This window comes from Oryx dammah, unplaced genomic scaffold (genome assembly GCF_014754425.2).
Source record: "Oryx dammah isolate SB20612 unplaced genomic scaffold, SCBI_Odam_1.1 HiC_scaffold_2, whole genome shotgun sequence".
NCBI lineage: Eukaryota > Metazoa > Chordata > Mammalia > Artiodactyla > Bovidae > Oryx > Oryx dammah.
This window is the reverse complement of record NW_024070186.1, coordinates 29,491,254-29,505,880: the sequence shown is the minus strand read 5'-3', so window position 1 is coordinate 29,505,880 and position 14,627 is coordinate 29,491,254. Positions and strand designations below refer to the sequence as shown.

Sequence of the window (14,627 nt, the reverse complement as noted above, 5' to 3'; positions counted from 1 at the left end):
GCACTGCTCCTTGTTGATGGCATGTCCTGCCAAAGTTGCATCCAATCCCACTTTTGGGTCACTTTGAAACTGTTGGCCCTTCGGGTTTATCCTGCTCCACCCTGTGCCTCTTGAAGAGCCATCCCATGGATATCACAGTGCTGGTGTCCATAATTTGGCCTGTTTTTCCACCACGGTAGTTAGCCTTATATGGCCCCCAGTTCCAGGCCCGTTCTCTTGGCTGGGGCAGGCCTTTGTAAAATGCCTAGAGTCTGGGCTCCCATGGGGACAACCAGACAGAAGAGAGGGGACGTGCCTGGAGAGGGAAGCACAGGCCTGCCTTCTCAGGGTTTGGCAGCTAGGCTGACAGAAGACGCTCTCCCAGCCCCTCCCCAAAGAGCAGTGAATAAACAGCTGAAGGATTGAACAACAGACTTTATTAGAAACGCTCTTCATTCATCAGTCAATTCACATTAAGGTGGCAGGAGGCAGTGCCGTCTGGGGCTCTGGTGTCCCACTGTTGCGACAATTTCCAGTTAAAAATCGGTCTGGGCAGGGAGTGCTGGGAACACAAGAGATGCCCTGTGGTGCGGCGGCTGCGGTGGCAGCAGCATGGGTCCCCAGGGAGGACAGGCCAGGCCGGTGGAGAACGTGCCCCATGTCCACCCTTCCACTTACAAGGCTGCCCCGTGGCCCCAAGCTGATAAATACACAGCACGTCACTCACGCACGCACGCGCGCGTGCACAAACACACACACACACACACACACGTGAAACAAAAGCAAACTCGCGTGAATCTCCTCAAGTGAAAAAATAATTCGCTCAAATAAAGCTTTGTGGCAGCCAGGCTGCATCCTGAATGGACAGTTGCCTGGAGACCCTCAGCCCCCCGGGAAGGCTCCCCAGCCAAGGACATCACCCCCTCGGGTGTCACAAGGCCCCCAAGCCCCCCATTAGCACCTGTGGACTAAGTACTGCCCTCACCACACTGCTCTCTTAAAATACATCGCTACTTAAAATAACAACAATAATAAAGGAGACACTCATTCCCTGGGGTGAACTTGTCAGACTCAGCTTCCCTGAAGAGAGGTGCCCGGAGCATCCAGAGACTGCCGGTCAGAGTGGGGAAGGGGAACGCATAAGAGGGGAGGTAAACACTATTCAGAGAGGTAAGCTGGGATGAGTCTCAACACTGCTTTGTCCGCTCGCCAATTCCACAGCTGGGCATCCCTGGGTCACAAGTCTTTCAAAGGGGCAGAGAGTCCGAAAGTGTCCTGACAATCCTGCTTCTCTGGGAGGGGCGAGGGCCGAAAGGGCACGCATCAAGCTGCTTTCACCATTCATTATTCAGAGGCAAAGATCTCCCCAAAGCGGGCCAATTTTCCCCTGGCCCTGTCTGCAGCGGGGCCACAACACAAAGTCTCCTGCCCAAATGTTTTATTCATTCTCTTGAATAAGGAAACAGGCTCGCGGATCAATATCGGTGGCCGCTGTGTCCTGCTCAGCGGGGCAGGATCTCCAACCCGGCGCAGGCTCCGGGCTCTTCCTGGCTTCCAAAGAGGTGTCTGACTTGGGAGGGTGGCTTCCAAGGCAGCAAATCCTTTTGGCAACAGACATTGTGTTTCCAAACTGGGGAAGACGTCCTGGCCTTTCAAAGAACTGAATGTCCTGGCGAACCAGGGTGGGGAGGGAGACTCCTTCCTGATGTACTGTGTGACCGAGAAGGGACAGGCCCAGGCTGTGGGTGTCCCCACTGCCCCCGGCTCACTGGTACTGCAGATAGTTCTTGAGAGACTGAGGCAGGGGCAGGGAGCTGATGTCCTGCAGGCGCTGGCGGCCCAGAGCCAGGCGGATGCATCTCCGGCACAGGTCCATCAGCGGCAGGGGCTCGGCTGCAAGGAGAGGGAGGAGGGTTAGAGTCTTGTGAGAGCCTGTCCTCACATCTCTCCCATCCGCCCCATGCACAGTCCCGGATGCCTGCCGCGGAGCTGCCCTTCGGGGCCCTGAGCTCCTCTGAGAAGCTTTCTCTGGTCATATTAGGAGAAACTGAAGGCTCAGAGCAGTGATTTTCAAACTGTGGGTGCAACAGCCTAAAGACTCATGGAATCAATTCATTGGGTGGTGACCAACGATAAAGAACAGAAAGGGAAAGAAAAGAACAAAACAGAGAGGCATGCCCATAGTAAGCGGTGAATACTGTTCCATTAAAGCTCTCTTTCTGATGTAGGTGTTCATTCTGTGTCAATGCAAAAAATACTCCTCATTGCAGGTCATGATGAAAGTGACAGCAGCTGGCCTAGCGTGTATCCTCTTAGAAACAGGTGGGGCGGGGGCTATTTGGAATGTCTCTAAACCCTCAAACTTCTCCTCATAATCTCCTTTGATAATCAGTGGAAGAATGCATTTTCTTCTAATGTCTATTTCTGGGAAAAATTGATGAACTAAAAGTCATCCACCATGGAAACTCTGGACATAGGACCAAGCTTTAACTAGGTTTATTGCAGACACACTTATGAAGCTCTTATTCTCTTCCAGGCCCTCTCATCAGATTCTGGGGATACTGAGAGTCCAGGACAGAGAGCTCTAAGCCAAGGCCAAAGACAGCCCTGAAAGTGGAGGAAGGCTTGACGTCTGGAGGTTTAAATACATGAATAACTGTAGTAGAGTGTAACATATGCAGGAATTGTTACATGCACAAGGACAGAAGCCAGACCATTGTTTGAAAAGCTTTAAAGAGAGGATACCTGAAATGGGGTTTTGAAGGATGAATAGGAGTTTTATGTGATGTGAGTTGAGACGTGTTCTAGGCAGAGAACAGGTAAAAGCATAGAGGTATAAGAGAGGACAGGCTGGGAGGTCTGGAGAGAGGGGAATGGTGCTACTCAGCTGGGTCAGGAATGAAGAGGATGCTGTCATTTGCTGCCTCATGTGGCTTGTGCAGCCCTAGTTTTCCCAAACCCACAGGAACATGCTAGAGGCCTGCGGCTGCATCTTAGCACTTTTTTTTTGGTCAATAGAACATGTGATGTTTAAAAAGCATTCTATAACATGCTAAGATACAATAAAACTGTTAAGTGGTAAGTACTAACACAAGAGCTGTGATAGGAATAATATCACAAGGGAATGGAAAGAATGGGGGAGTGTTGAGAGTGCATTTTATAGGAATTTTCATCTACTGGGAGTTGCAGAGTTAATGAGAAGAACCCTTAAAATCAAAGCCAGAATTGACTGCTGTACTGGGAGCCACACACAAGAGCATACCTAGCCGTCCTTCATGTGGGGCGAGGCTGCCTGGTGGCATATGGGGTGGAGTGGTGGTGGTTTTAAATGCTCTCACCTCTGTATCCTCTTTCAGTCCTCATACAAACTCTTTAGGCTGACCAGGGAGGCCCAGACATCCCTTCTTTCTGAGGCCTAGAAAGCAGATCACTCACCCAGAGTTCTGTGGTTACATGGTCAACATGTTGGGGCCCCCTCGAGATGTCCTTATCTCCCCCTAGCAACACCCCTACATCCAGCTCTCTTCCCCCTTTCCCCACCTGGTTCCCATCTAAGCTTTGCACTGTCCCCAAAATTAGGCCTCTGTGGACCCCTTACCCTGCCTCTCCACCTGAATTGTCCCATCTTTGACCTCTTGACCTTCCCATGATCTCCTTTTAGTTCCTATAGAACCAGTGCTTGCTGCCTGTGCCACTGGACGTTAGGGACAAAAAAACCTGAAGTCCTTATTTAATGAGAAATTGCTACTTACTTACCAGGCAACACGAAAGATGAAATACAGTTGTAGCGACTGTTTACTGAAGGTGTGTTATGTGGCCAGGTGCTGTGCTAAGCTCTTTATCTGTCCCAACTCATGTGCTCTTTAGACTTCCCTGGTGGCTCAGAGAATAAAGAATCTGCCTGCAATGCAGGAGACCTGGGTTCGATCTCTAGGTTACGAAGATACCCTGGAGAAGGGAATGGCAATCCACTCCAGTATTCTTGCCTGGAGAATTCCATGGATGGAGGAGCGGACAGTCCATGGGGTCATAAAGAGTCAGACACGACTGTACCCACTCACGTGGGAACTGGGTAGGAGCTATTATCATCCCCATTTTAAGGAGGAAGAAATAGAAATACAGAGCAGGTAAGTTACTTGTCCAAAGACACACAGCTGGTAAATGGCAAAGCTGGGAGTTGGACTCAGGCAGCTAGAAACTGAAAATTGTCTTATCTCTTAGCCACATTTATTGAGCTTCTATTCTGTCCCTTTGCTATGTTAGGTTTATTTCATTTAGGGTTGACGCCATCTACTTCAGAAAACAGGAGACTAAAAAAGGAGGCTCAGAGGGAAAGAGGCTTGTGTGGACAAGCACAGCACAAAAGCTTGTATGTGGAGCTTCACGCTGCTTCCTTTAAACACCATGCAGTACTGAAAGATCCCTTAAAGTATGAAGAAGGAGAGGGTCTCTTGCCTCCCAGGTTTACCCAGTCCGAAGACTCTTACTCTGGCTCCGACCACTTTTCAGGTCACCGATGCCCATTTCTCCCACCATGAGGTCTGCACCCACCTAAGGGGCTGCCATAGGGCCTTAGGAAGCATCACTATGAACAAAGCTAGTGGAGGTGATAGAATTCCAGTTGAGCTATTTCAAATCCTAAAAGATGATGTTGTGAAAGTGCTGCACTCAATATGCCAGCACATTTGGAAAACTCAGCAGTGGCCACAGGACTGGAAAAGGTCAGTTTTCATTCCAATCCCTAAGAAAGGCAATGCCAAAGAAGGCTCAAACACCGTACAAGTGCACTCATCTCACATGCTAGTAAAGTAATGCTCAAAATTCTCCAAGCCAGGCTTCAGCAATATGTGAACCGTGAACTTCCTGATGTTCAAGCTGGTTTTAGAAAAGGCAGAGGAACAGAGATCAAATTGCCAACATCCGCTGGATCATGGAAAAAGCAAGAGAGTTCCAGAAAAACATCTATTTCTGCTTTATCAACTATGCCAAAGCCTTTGACTGTGTGGATCACAACAACTGTGGAAGATTCTGAAAGAGATGGGAATACCAGACCACCTGACCTGCCTCTTGAGAAATCTGTATGCAGGTCAGGAAGCAACAGTTAGAACTGGACATGGAACAACAGGTTGCTTCAAAATAGGGAAAGGAGTACATCAAGGCTATATATTGTCACCCTGCTTATTTAACTTATATGCAGAGTACATCATGAGAAATGCTGGGCTGGATGAAGGACAAGCTGGAATCAAGATTGCTGGGAGAAATATCAATAACCTCAGATATGTGGATGACACCACCCTTATGGCAGAAAGTGAAGAAGAACTAAAGAGCCTCTTGATGAAAGTGAGAGAGGAGAGTGAAAAAGTTGGCTCAAAACTCAACATTCAGAAAACTAGGATCACGGCATCTGGTCCTATCACTTCATGGGAAATAGATGGGGAAACAGTGGAAACAGTGAGAGACTTAATTTTGGGGGGCTCCAAAATCACTGTTGATGGTGACTGCAGCCATGAAAATCTTTTATTTTCACGCTTGCTCCTTGGAAGAAAAGTTATGACCTACCTAGACAGCATATTAAAAAGCAGACATTACTTTGCCAACAATGGTCTGTCTGGTCAAAGCTATGGATTTTCCTGTGGTCATGTATGGATGCGAGAGTTGGACTATCAAGAAAGCTGAGCACTGAAGAATTGATGCTTTTGAACTGTGGTGTTGGAGAAGACTCTTGAGAGTTGCTTGGACTGCAAGGAGATCCAACAAGTCCATCCTAAAGGAGATCAGTCCTGAATATTCATTGGAAGGACTGATGCCGAAGCTGAAACTCCAGTACTTTGGCCACCTCATGCGAAGAGCTGACTCATTTGAAAAGACCCTCATGCTGGGAGGGATTGAAGACAGGAGGAGAAGGGGACGACAGAGGATAAGATGGTTGGATGGCATCACCGACTCAATGGACATGCATTTGAGTTGGCTCTGGGAGTTGGTGATGGACAGGGAGGCCTGACATGCTGCAGTCCATGGGGTCGCAGGGTCAACACATCTGAGCGACTGAACTGAACTGCACTGAACTGAAAGGGGCTGCCCTGCCACCAAGACGCCTTTTCTGCTCTCACACCTGCCCATTTCAACGTGCCATATTCCCTGCCAGCCATATTCCCCTTCTCATGTTCTTCAGGGCCATCAGACCCCCCTCTTCTGGCATATGCCCTCTGGGGGATCTCCAGGAATTCAAAGTCCCTGATTTCAAGCTCCAACTCTGCCAACTTTGTCTGTGCCTCTGTCTGGCACTGGGAGCGCTTGTTTCTTCACTTGTAAAATGGAGCAACAACCCCCAGGTTCCCAGAGAAGATGAAAGGAAATGACAAAAACACAGCGCCTCACCCTGGGCATGGTGCATAGCGGGAGCTAGGGAACTGGTCCCCACTCTTGGTGTATTGGTGGAACAGGCCTGGGCACCACCGTGAATGGAAGTGCTCTATTCCTTCACCCAGACACACGTGGCAAGGACTTTCTATTTCATTTTTTGTTTTAACCTTAAAAAACTTTTTTAGGGCTTTCCTGGTGGCTCAGTGGTAAAGAATCCACTTGCCAATGCAGGAGACATGCATTCAATCCCTAATCCAGGAAGATCCCACACGTCATGGAGCAGCTAACTCGTGCACCAGAACTACTGAGCCTGTGCTCCAGAGCCCAGGAGCTGAAACAACCCAGCCCGCGTGTTGCAACCACAGAGACGAAGCACTTAGAGGCCGTGTACCACGAGAGAAGCCACCACCACGAGAAGCCGGCACACTGCAGCTAGAGAGTAGCCCCTGCCAAACACAGCCAGAGAAAAGCCCTCAGAGCGACAAGAATTCAGCACAGCCATAAGTAAATACATAACATTATTTAAAAATTTTAAAATAAAAACATTGATTCTAAAAACAATGAACTTCCAGAAAGTTTGTGAGTTTGTGAGTTTTTCTACCCATTTGAGAGTAAGTTGCCAACCTGATGCCCAGTCACCCCTAATGACTTTAGTGTGCATTTCCTAACAAATGGGCAATGGGGTCATTCTCCTGTATGTACCACAGTGCAGCCATTAAACCAGATTATGTGGCACTACTGCCATGGATTAATAATACTCAGGCCCCATTCAAGGATCACCCACAGTTTCAAAATGTCCTTTCTAGCAAAACAGCCCAGCTAAGAATCATTCGTTGCATTTAGTTGTCCTGTCCCTTTTATCTCCTTATTCATTGTTAAATTACAATTACAAGGAGATGGTGAATTTAAAAGACATCAGCCTGACACATCTGTCTTAGGGCGCCCAGCCCCCAGCCTGGGCCTGTCACAGGGGGATGGCCCAGAAACTGTCTATTAAATGAATGAATTGACTTGCCACTTTGGGGTGTGTCTTCTGTAGCTGTTTCAAGCTATTGAAATAAACTGCTCTCAACTGGCAAGGTTTCTGACTTCGCTCCCTATACTCCTGTAAACGCCCTAAGAACAGGGCAAGAGGCTTGTGATGAGGGCTTAACGAGTTAGAAAGTGTAATGCACTTGGCACAGTAACCAGCACATAGTAGGTGTCAGACATTTGGCACCTCTGACTATCTCTTCTCCATCCAGGTCACCCTTTGTGAGGATGAGCTTGGGCAGGGCTGTTAATGAGATGGGGTCTGCTGGGAGGCCAGGCTTCCCTGGTGGCTCAGACGGTAAAGAATCTGCCTGCAGTGTGGGAGACCAGGGCTCAATCCCTGGATTGGGAAGATCCCATGCAGGCAGGCATGGCAACCCACTCTAGTATTCTTGCCTGAAGAATCCCCATGGGCAGGGGAGCCTGGCGGGCTACAGTCCATGGGGTCACAAAGAGCTGGCCATGACTGAGTGACTAAGCACTGCTGGGAGGACAGCAATTCTTTCTCTGAGTGGCAGGAGATGGGTTTGCATTTTGCAACAGGAAAATTTGGAGCTGTTAAGGTTTGACAATCACTGCCAGAATTTAAGAGCTTTTGTAAGAGCTTTCAAAGCTCCAGGCACATACTAGGTCTTCAATGTCCAGAATGCTAATAAGCCTGGTCAGCAAACTCAGTTCTGTGTGTTCCCTGCCCACTTAGGAGCTGAAGAGAGGGAAGGAGGTCTGTTTTTCCCCCATTCCTCCATAGTCACTGAAATCAACCCAGAGCCCAAACTCCAAAGGAAGCAAGGGAAGTGAGAGGGGCTGGAGTTCAGAGTATGCCTTTAGCCCTCAATGTGAAATATAAACCATCTCTCCTAATTTCTGAGGGAACTTTAACTGATGACTTCACAGCAACCCCAAAAAGCACACAGAGAAAGTTCTTGCCATGGCTGTGGAGCCTCCAGAGCTCTGAGGATGTCCAGCGTGGCCTGGGCCATCCCCCAATGCCTCTTTCTTGCTCCCTCTGGTTTTGAAGCCATTCTCGAACTGCCCGATGTCAAGGCTTAGAAACAGTCACCCAGGTGGGAAGAGAAATACAGCATCTTTCAGCGTGGGAGCCAGTCTCAGAAATATTTTCTGACAAAAATGAATTTTAAAAGGAATCATTGTTTACAAAACTGAATTTCCAAATAACCAATAAATACATGAAAAAGTGCTCAATTTCAAGAAGTATCAGAGAAGTTCAAATTAACACCGTGATGTGACTCTGCTCTGTGCCAGCAATAATGGCTGAAGTGAAGATAAGGTAGTGGTAAATGCTGGTGAGGATGTGGAGCGACTGGGGCAGTCACATGGCTTCAGGAGGGTGTGTAGACTGGCACAACCATTCTGGAAAACTGGGAGTGTCTCCTGAGACTGCGCCTATGGCCCACAGCCTCTCCTGGTATATACAGGCTCACCGAAATGCCTGTGCTCGGATGCTTCGAGAATTCTACTCTCCACCCGTGGTGGAGTGCACGCACAAGCCGTGTCTCTTCCTGTGGTGTGGTGTGTGGGGTGTTACATCGCTAAGTCCCTTCATTCTCATGGGTGATCAGGAGTCTCTTCTCATGCTGTGTATGCTTAGTTGGTCAGTCGTGTTCATTTGCGACTCCGGGGACTGTAGCCTGCCAGGCTCCTGTGTCCATGGGATTCTCCAGGCAAGGATACCGGAGTGGGTTGCCATGCCCTTCTCCAGGGGATCTTCCCAACCCAGGGATCAAACCCAGGTCTTCTGCATTGCGAGTGGATTCTTTACCAACTGAGCTACCTGGGAAGCCCCCAGTCTCTTCTTATAGTAGAATACTAATCAGCCATGAGAATGAAGGAACCACGTGTGTGCATGCTAAATCGCTTTCAGTTGTGTCTGACTCGTTGTGACCCTTTGAACTGTAGCCCGCCAGGCTGCTGTGTCCATGGGATTCTCCAGGCAAGAATACTGGAGTCGTTGCCATTCCCTTCTCCAGGGGATCTTCCCGATCCAGAGATCGAACCCAGGTCTCTTATGTCTCCTGCATTGGCAGGTGGGTTCTTTACCACTAGCGCCACCTGGGGAGCCCAAAGGAACCACAGTTACATTTAAAAAAAAAAAAAAAAAAGGATGAACCACTCTTAATAATTCGAAGTGAAAGAAGTACGTATGGTGAAACCTTATCTGTATAGAGCTCAATAGCAGGATGATGAAATCGGGCAGTGGTGACATTGGGCATGAAATCGGGCATGGTGGGGAGCAGTGACTAGGGAGAAGCGGATATTGTTCTGCTCCTTGATTTTGAGTTCTGGCAATACTAGTGCGTTTAGTTTGTAAAAACGATACAGGCTTAATCACCTGAGACTAGTATATTTTCATCCTATATATTATACTTCAAAAACAGGTTTATGTTAAAAAAATTAATCACTGGCTGAGTTAGGAATGCCTTGTCTCCCTGGTGGGAGGGTGTGGACACAACATAAGCGGGGCATCTTCCCACCTTTTGGCCTCAACAAAGTAGGTGGAAGCGGCTGGCTTGGAATCCCAGCTCCTGCTCTCACCACCAGTGGTCCAGAGAGCTGGCTCATCCTCCCAGAGTCACATTTTTCTCATCTGTACAATGGGCGTAGCAATGCCTCTGTCTAAGCTGTGACGATGGTATGACATAACATGCCTCTTGCTGCAAAGGCGTCCTCTCTACAGTGCGTCTTATGCCATCAGCCCAAGAGGAACCTTTAAAAACAGTAAATAATTTACTTATTATGGTCCTAAAAATGCCCCAGTACGTCATCCTAATTGACAACAATGCTCTACTCTTGATGAAGACTTACTGGAGCCAAGGCTGGATGTCTGGTTCTGTGCTAAAAATATCACAAGGCAATCATTTCCAAAGTTCTCCAGTGAGCGGAATTTTCGATAATTCTCCACCACTGACCCTCTGCATGACCTACAAACTTCCTAGGAGCTCTGTTTTCTTGTCAATAAAACGAGTGCATTAGCTCATCTGGTTTTGATGGTCTATGTGAAGGAAACAGTGGAGATCAAGGCACTTGGTGCCTTAAGCTCTTTATCTGGGCCCCTAGAAGCCTCCTCTGCTGATGGTGGGGTGATGCCAAGACACCAATTATCACCCTACCCCCATTTCTGCAATCATACTAAAAAAAAATAAAGATGAACATTTTAAAGGTCAAGATATGAAAGTCTTTTTGAAACAGTTTAGACGATGGTCAGCAGATTGGGGAAGATTTCAGAGACAGCTCTGAAATCTGAACTTGAGTAGACACTTTGTTTTCAGGGAAAGAAAGCAAGCAAGCACACCCACACTCTACATGTCAGACACTGTACTAGTCACTTTCCACAGACTATGGTTTTGGTGTCTAAGGTCTCACCGCATTGCCTGCATGCCTCTAGGCCTCCCTTCATGCTGTTCCTTCAGCTAGAACACCCTTCCCTGTACTGCCTGCCAGACATCTGTAGGTCCTCTTTCAGGACTCAAATTAAGTGTCACCTCCTCCCTGATGAGGTGGTTCCCCCACCGTCGAGGATTGCATCCGTCAGGTGTCAATCCACTTAGCTAACTATGCAAATGGAGGAATGTGTCATTACCAGCTCACTTCCAAAATACAGCACCCCTCTACCAACTGGCCCTCTCACGGCCAACAGAGACCTCGGCTTACGCTAGAAAGCTCATGGAATCTGGAGTTTTCTCTTAGCAAGCTTCAGTGTTTCTCCAACAAAAAAAAGGTTGCGACTACAGCCGAGACAAAAGCAGCATCTTCAGAGGAACTCAATGCCAACAAGCATCATGGGCACAGACACTTCTAGCAGGTGGAAGTACCCGAGGGGCTGGCCCACCCATCAGCTCCCTGACCCAGGACTCAGCAGCAAATTACTCTCACCTAAGGACTCCACAGTGCTCCCAAGCAGGTGGGACTACACTGCATGGAGTGAATAGCAGCTGCATTTTCAGATGTGTCCAGTGGCTCTAAAAGAAAAGCCTCTGCCCACCCAGCCTGAAAGTTACTTCAGGAGATGCTCCAGCAAAATGAAAAAGGAATTCAACAAACACAATGGCACAAGCTTCCAGTAAATGGGGAGAGTAAATGGAACACAGAAGCAACGGAAGGTAGAACAAGTGATATGGAGACCCATTATAGTGTGATGCTTGGAAGAGCCTCCATCCAGTGGCTGACGTGTCTCTAAAGTGCTGCCCCGCGTAGTGCTCCATGCCTCCTGACCTCTGACCCCAGACCTCGGCTCCCCCAGCCTCAGACCTTCCACTGTGCCCTCTGGAAGTGCTGCTTCACACAGATATGGCACCCCACTCTAACTGAACCCAGCATCCTCTCCCAGGACACCTCTGACCCTTCAACTTTCGCTGGGGGCTGTTGGTGACTGAGGGCAGGAGGTGGGCAGGACCCCTTGCTTCAGCAGCCACACACTAAGCTCTACAGCCTCCGTCTGCTGTGAGAAGTCCCAGCTCCTCCGTGGCTCACACCATTTGGCTCCATCCTCTCCTGATCTTCAATGCTGTCATCTGCTGACCTCTAGCCCTTCATTTGTCAGGGCTCTGGCCTGGCCTCCCTGGTCCCCTCTCCACCGATACCTGCCACCCCCTGAAGATGGATTCCTCCACGGGCACAACACTGTCAATCACTCAAGCTCCTGGTTCTGGACTGCCTCATCCTCAGGGCCACGCTCCTCCGACCCATGTCCTGGGCCACACCACGGACCTCAGCATCGCCCCTCAATGCCCCTTCCAGGAACCCAGTGACCGCCGATCAGCCACCGCCTCTCGCCTCCCCTCCGTGACCATTACTTTGCTCTCTGTTGCTCAGCCCATCAGCAGTGCTTTTCCTCACCTCCCTCCTCACCCAGCTGAACACTTCATTATTCCCGGGGATGAAGAGTATGGGGGCAGGCAGGCAGGCAGGCAGGATAGGGTGGCTGGGGAGTGGAAATGCGGGGCTGGGGGCTGGACAACGAGCTGGGCACAAGAAGACTCTGGCATTCAGGTCATGTGTGTCCCGTTTCACCTCACAGCTGACTGGGAAGTGACCGAGCAGCTGGCAGCCCTGGGCTCTGGCTGGCCTCGGCCACCATCTGGCAGAGAGGCCTTCCTGTCCTCCTCGGGGCCTCGGCTTCTACCAGTGCAGCAAGCGGATTGGCAAGAAGGCTGGGGGTCCTTTCCACCAGCTGACGCTTGGCGGAACAGAAGTCGCATTTCATCTTGGCAGTGAAAGGACTCTGACTGAACCCAATCAAATTAGGCTTCAATGCACAAGAAAAAGTGAATGGCAAGGCCAAAGAGACCTATGAGATACATGTTAGGGGAGGCTTGGAAACCCAGGGTCATGGCTCCCAAGCTGTTGGCACAGGCCAGGTGGGCTTCCTGGGGGAGGTGATGCTGAGGCTGGCTGGTGCGTGTGTAGTCACCTCCAACTCTTTAGAGCCAATGCATGCAGCCCACAAGGTTCCTCCGTCCATGGGGATTCTCCAGGCAAGAATGCTGGAGTGGGTTGTCATGCCCTCCTCCAGGGGATCTTCCCAATCCAGGGATCAAACCCAAGTCTCCTGCATTGCAGGCGGATTCTTTACCATCTGAGCCACCAGGGAAGCCCAAGAATACCGGAGTGGGTAGCCTATCCCTCCTCCAAAGGATCTTCCCAACCCAAGAATAGAATGGGGGTCTCCTGCATTACAGATGGATTCTTTACCAGCTGAGCTACCAGGGAAGCCTGAGGCTAGCTGGTTACAATCTGCTATTATTTGGAAGGCAAGGCTGGCAGCTCAGAGGCTGTACCAGGTGAGGCTCATTTTAGCCACAGAATTGTCAGAAGAACAAGGGATCTGCTGACCTGAATCCTCTGTCTACGGATTTTTCCTCCACTGACACTCTCTGCCCTGCTGGCCAAGATCTCAGTAGGGATGGAGGTGCTGTTCCGCTTACTCTGCAGCCATGTCTGGCCTTGGCAAAGCCAGGAGGTGTTAGCTCCTGCACTCCCTCAGCTGTGAGGATGAATGAATAGCTCTAGGAGGGTGCTAGGGACTTCCCTCCTGGGGCCTTCATGGCCTTGGCCCCTGTTGAGGCGTCTCAACTCCAAGCAGAGGCAGCCTGGAGAAGCCTCTGTGCTGGGGTTGGGAGAGAGTGGGGAGAAGGAAGATGCTCCCACCTCCTGTCCAGCTTCTGAGAGCCTGGCTGGGGTGTGGGAAGGCTGTACTGGAGAGGATTCCAAGTTCAGCCTCCACCCTAGTACAAGGCCAAGGCCAGTCTGCTTCAGCAGCAAACTTGGACCACGGAAGATAACTTCACTGGTCCATCCTGCAGATGGAGAAGCCAAGGCACAAAAAACATCACTGTTTTAATGAAAGCCTTCTCAAGAAGGGTTTGGATGGATACCTGAGTTCTAACGTCATGTTTGTGGACTCTGAGGATAAAGTCTTGTCCAACTGATGCTCATCACTCATGCATGTATTCTTCAGACTTCTACGTATAGACGTGCTTTGCAGGTCCTGAGTACACAGCCAGACACACAGAGATTCACGGGATGACGGACAGGACAGGGAGACTGAAATAAGCCCAGTGGGGTCTATGCTTAAGAGAAGGAATTGTACTGGGAGCTGTGGGAGCCGGTAAGGGGGGCCGCCTAAGCCAGCCTGGGAGTGTCCAGGATGGCTTCCTGGAGGAGGCGGCAATTAAGAGAAGTTTAGCTCTCTTAGGTGAATAAGAGTTAGCTCCACTGATGGGTGAGAAGGATGTCTATTGCCTCTGAAGGCACACCTCTAAGATGTGTTCAAAGAATCTCTCTTGTGTACCATGGGGGAAAGTTCACAGCTTTTCCAGCAGATACTTTGAGGGAACAACAATCAATTGTTGGAGAAATCTAGTCTGTTAAATTTTAAAAAGTGGGTGTCCATTTCTCACTGGAAATGGCTGTACCCTAGGGGTCTTAGTCAAGTGCCCATCTGGGTGACTGGGAGCATTTGGGGATGGACCCACCCCATGTGACATTCTGGGCATCACCTGACGTCGTGGTGACGTCGTCTTCGCCCCTGAGGACTGTGAGATCCCACAGGCAGGGACTGGCTCTTGTTCTTGTGGCCAGCCCCATGGCTCTGCTTTGGACATCGTGGGTGTTGGGCCCATGAGAATAGGGGGGCTGGTGTCTGTGGCAAGGGAGGCAGCTGCAAGGAGCCTTCATCTCTACAAAGTAAACTATGGCCCAGCTCTTCTGGTGCAAGGAACGAATTTAAAAGTAGC

At 49.7% G+C, this 14,627-nt stretch overlaps 1 protein-coding gene across 1 annotated transcript in view; it reads right to left on the bottom strand.

Annotated features, from left to right (window-relative positions):
- Positions 1–399: 399 nt before the first annotated feature.
- Positions 400–14,627, bottom strand: part of SPSB4 (splA/ryanodine receptor domain and SOCS box containing 4) — an 88,982-nt gene continuing 74,754 nt past the window's right edge. The window contains exon 3 of the mRNA XM_040233879.1: positions 400–1,872. Within this exon, the coding sequence (XP_040089813.1) occupies positions 1,745–1,872 (128 nt within the window). The 3' untranslated portion in view covers positions 400–1,744. The remainder of the gene's footprint in view (positions 1,873–14,627) is intronic.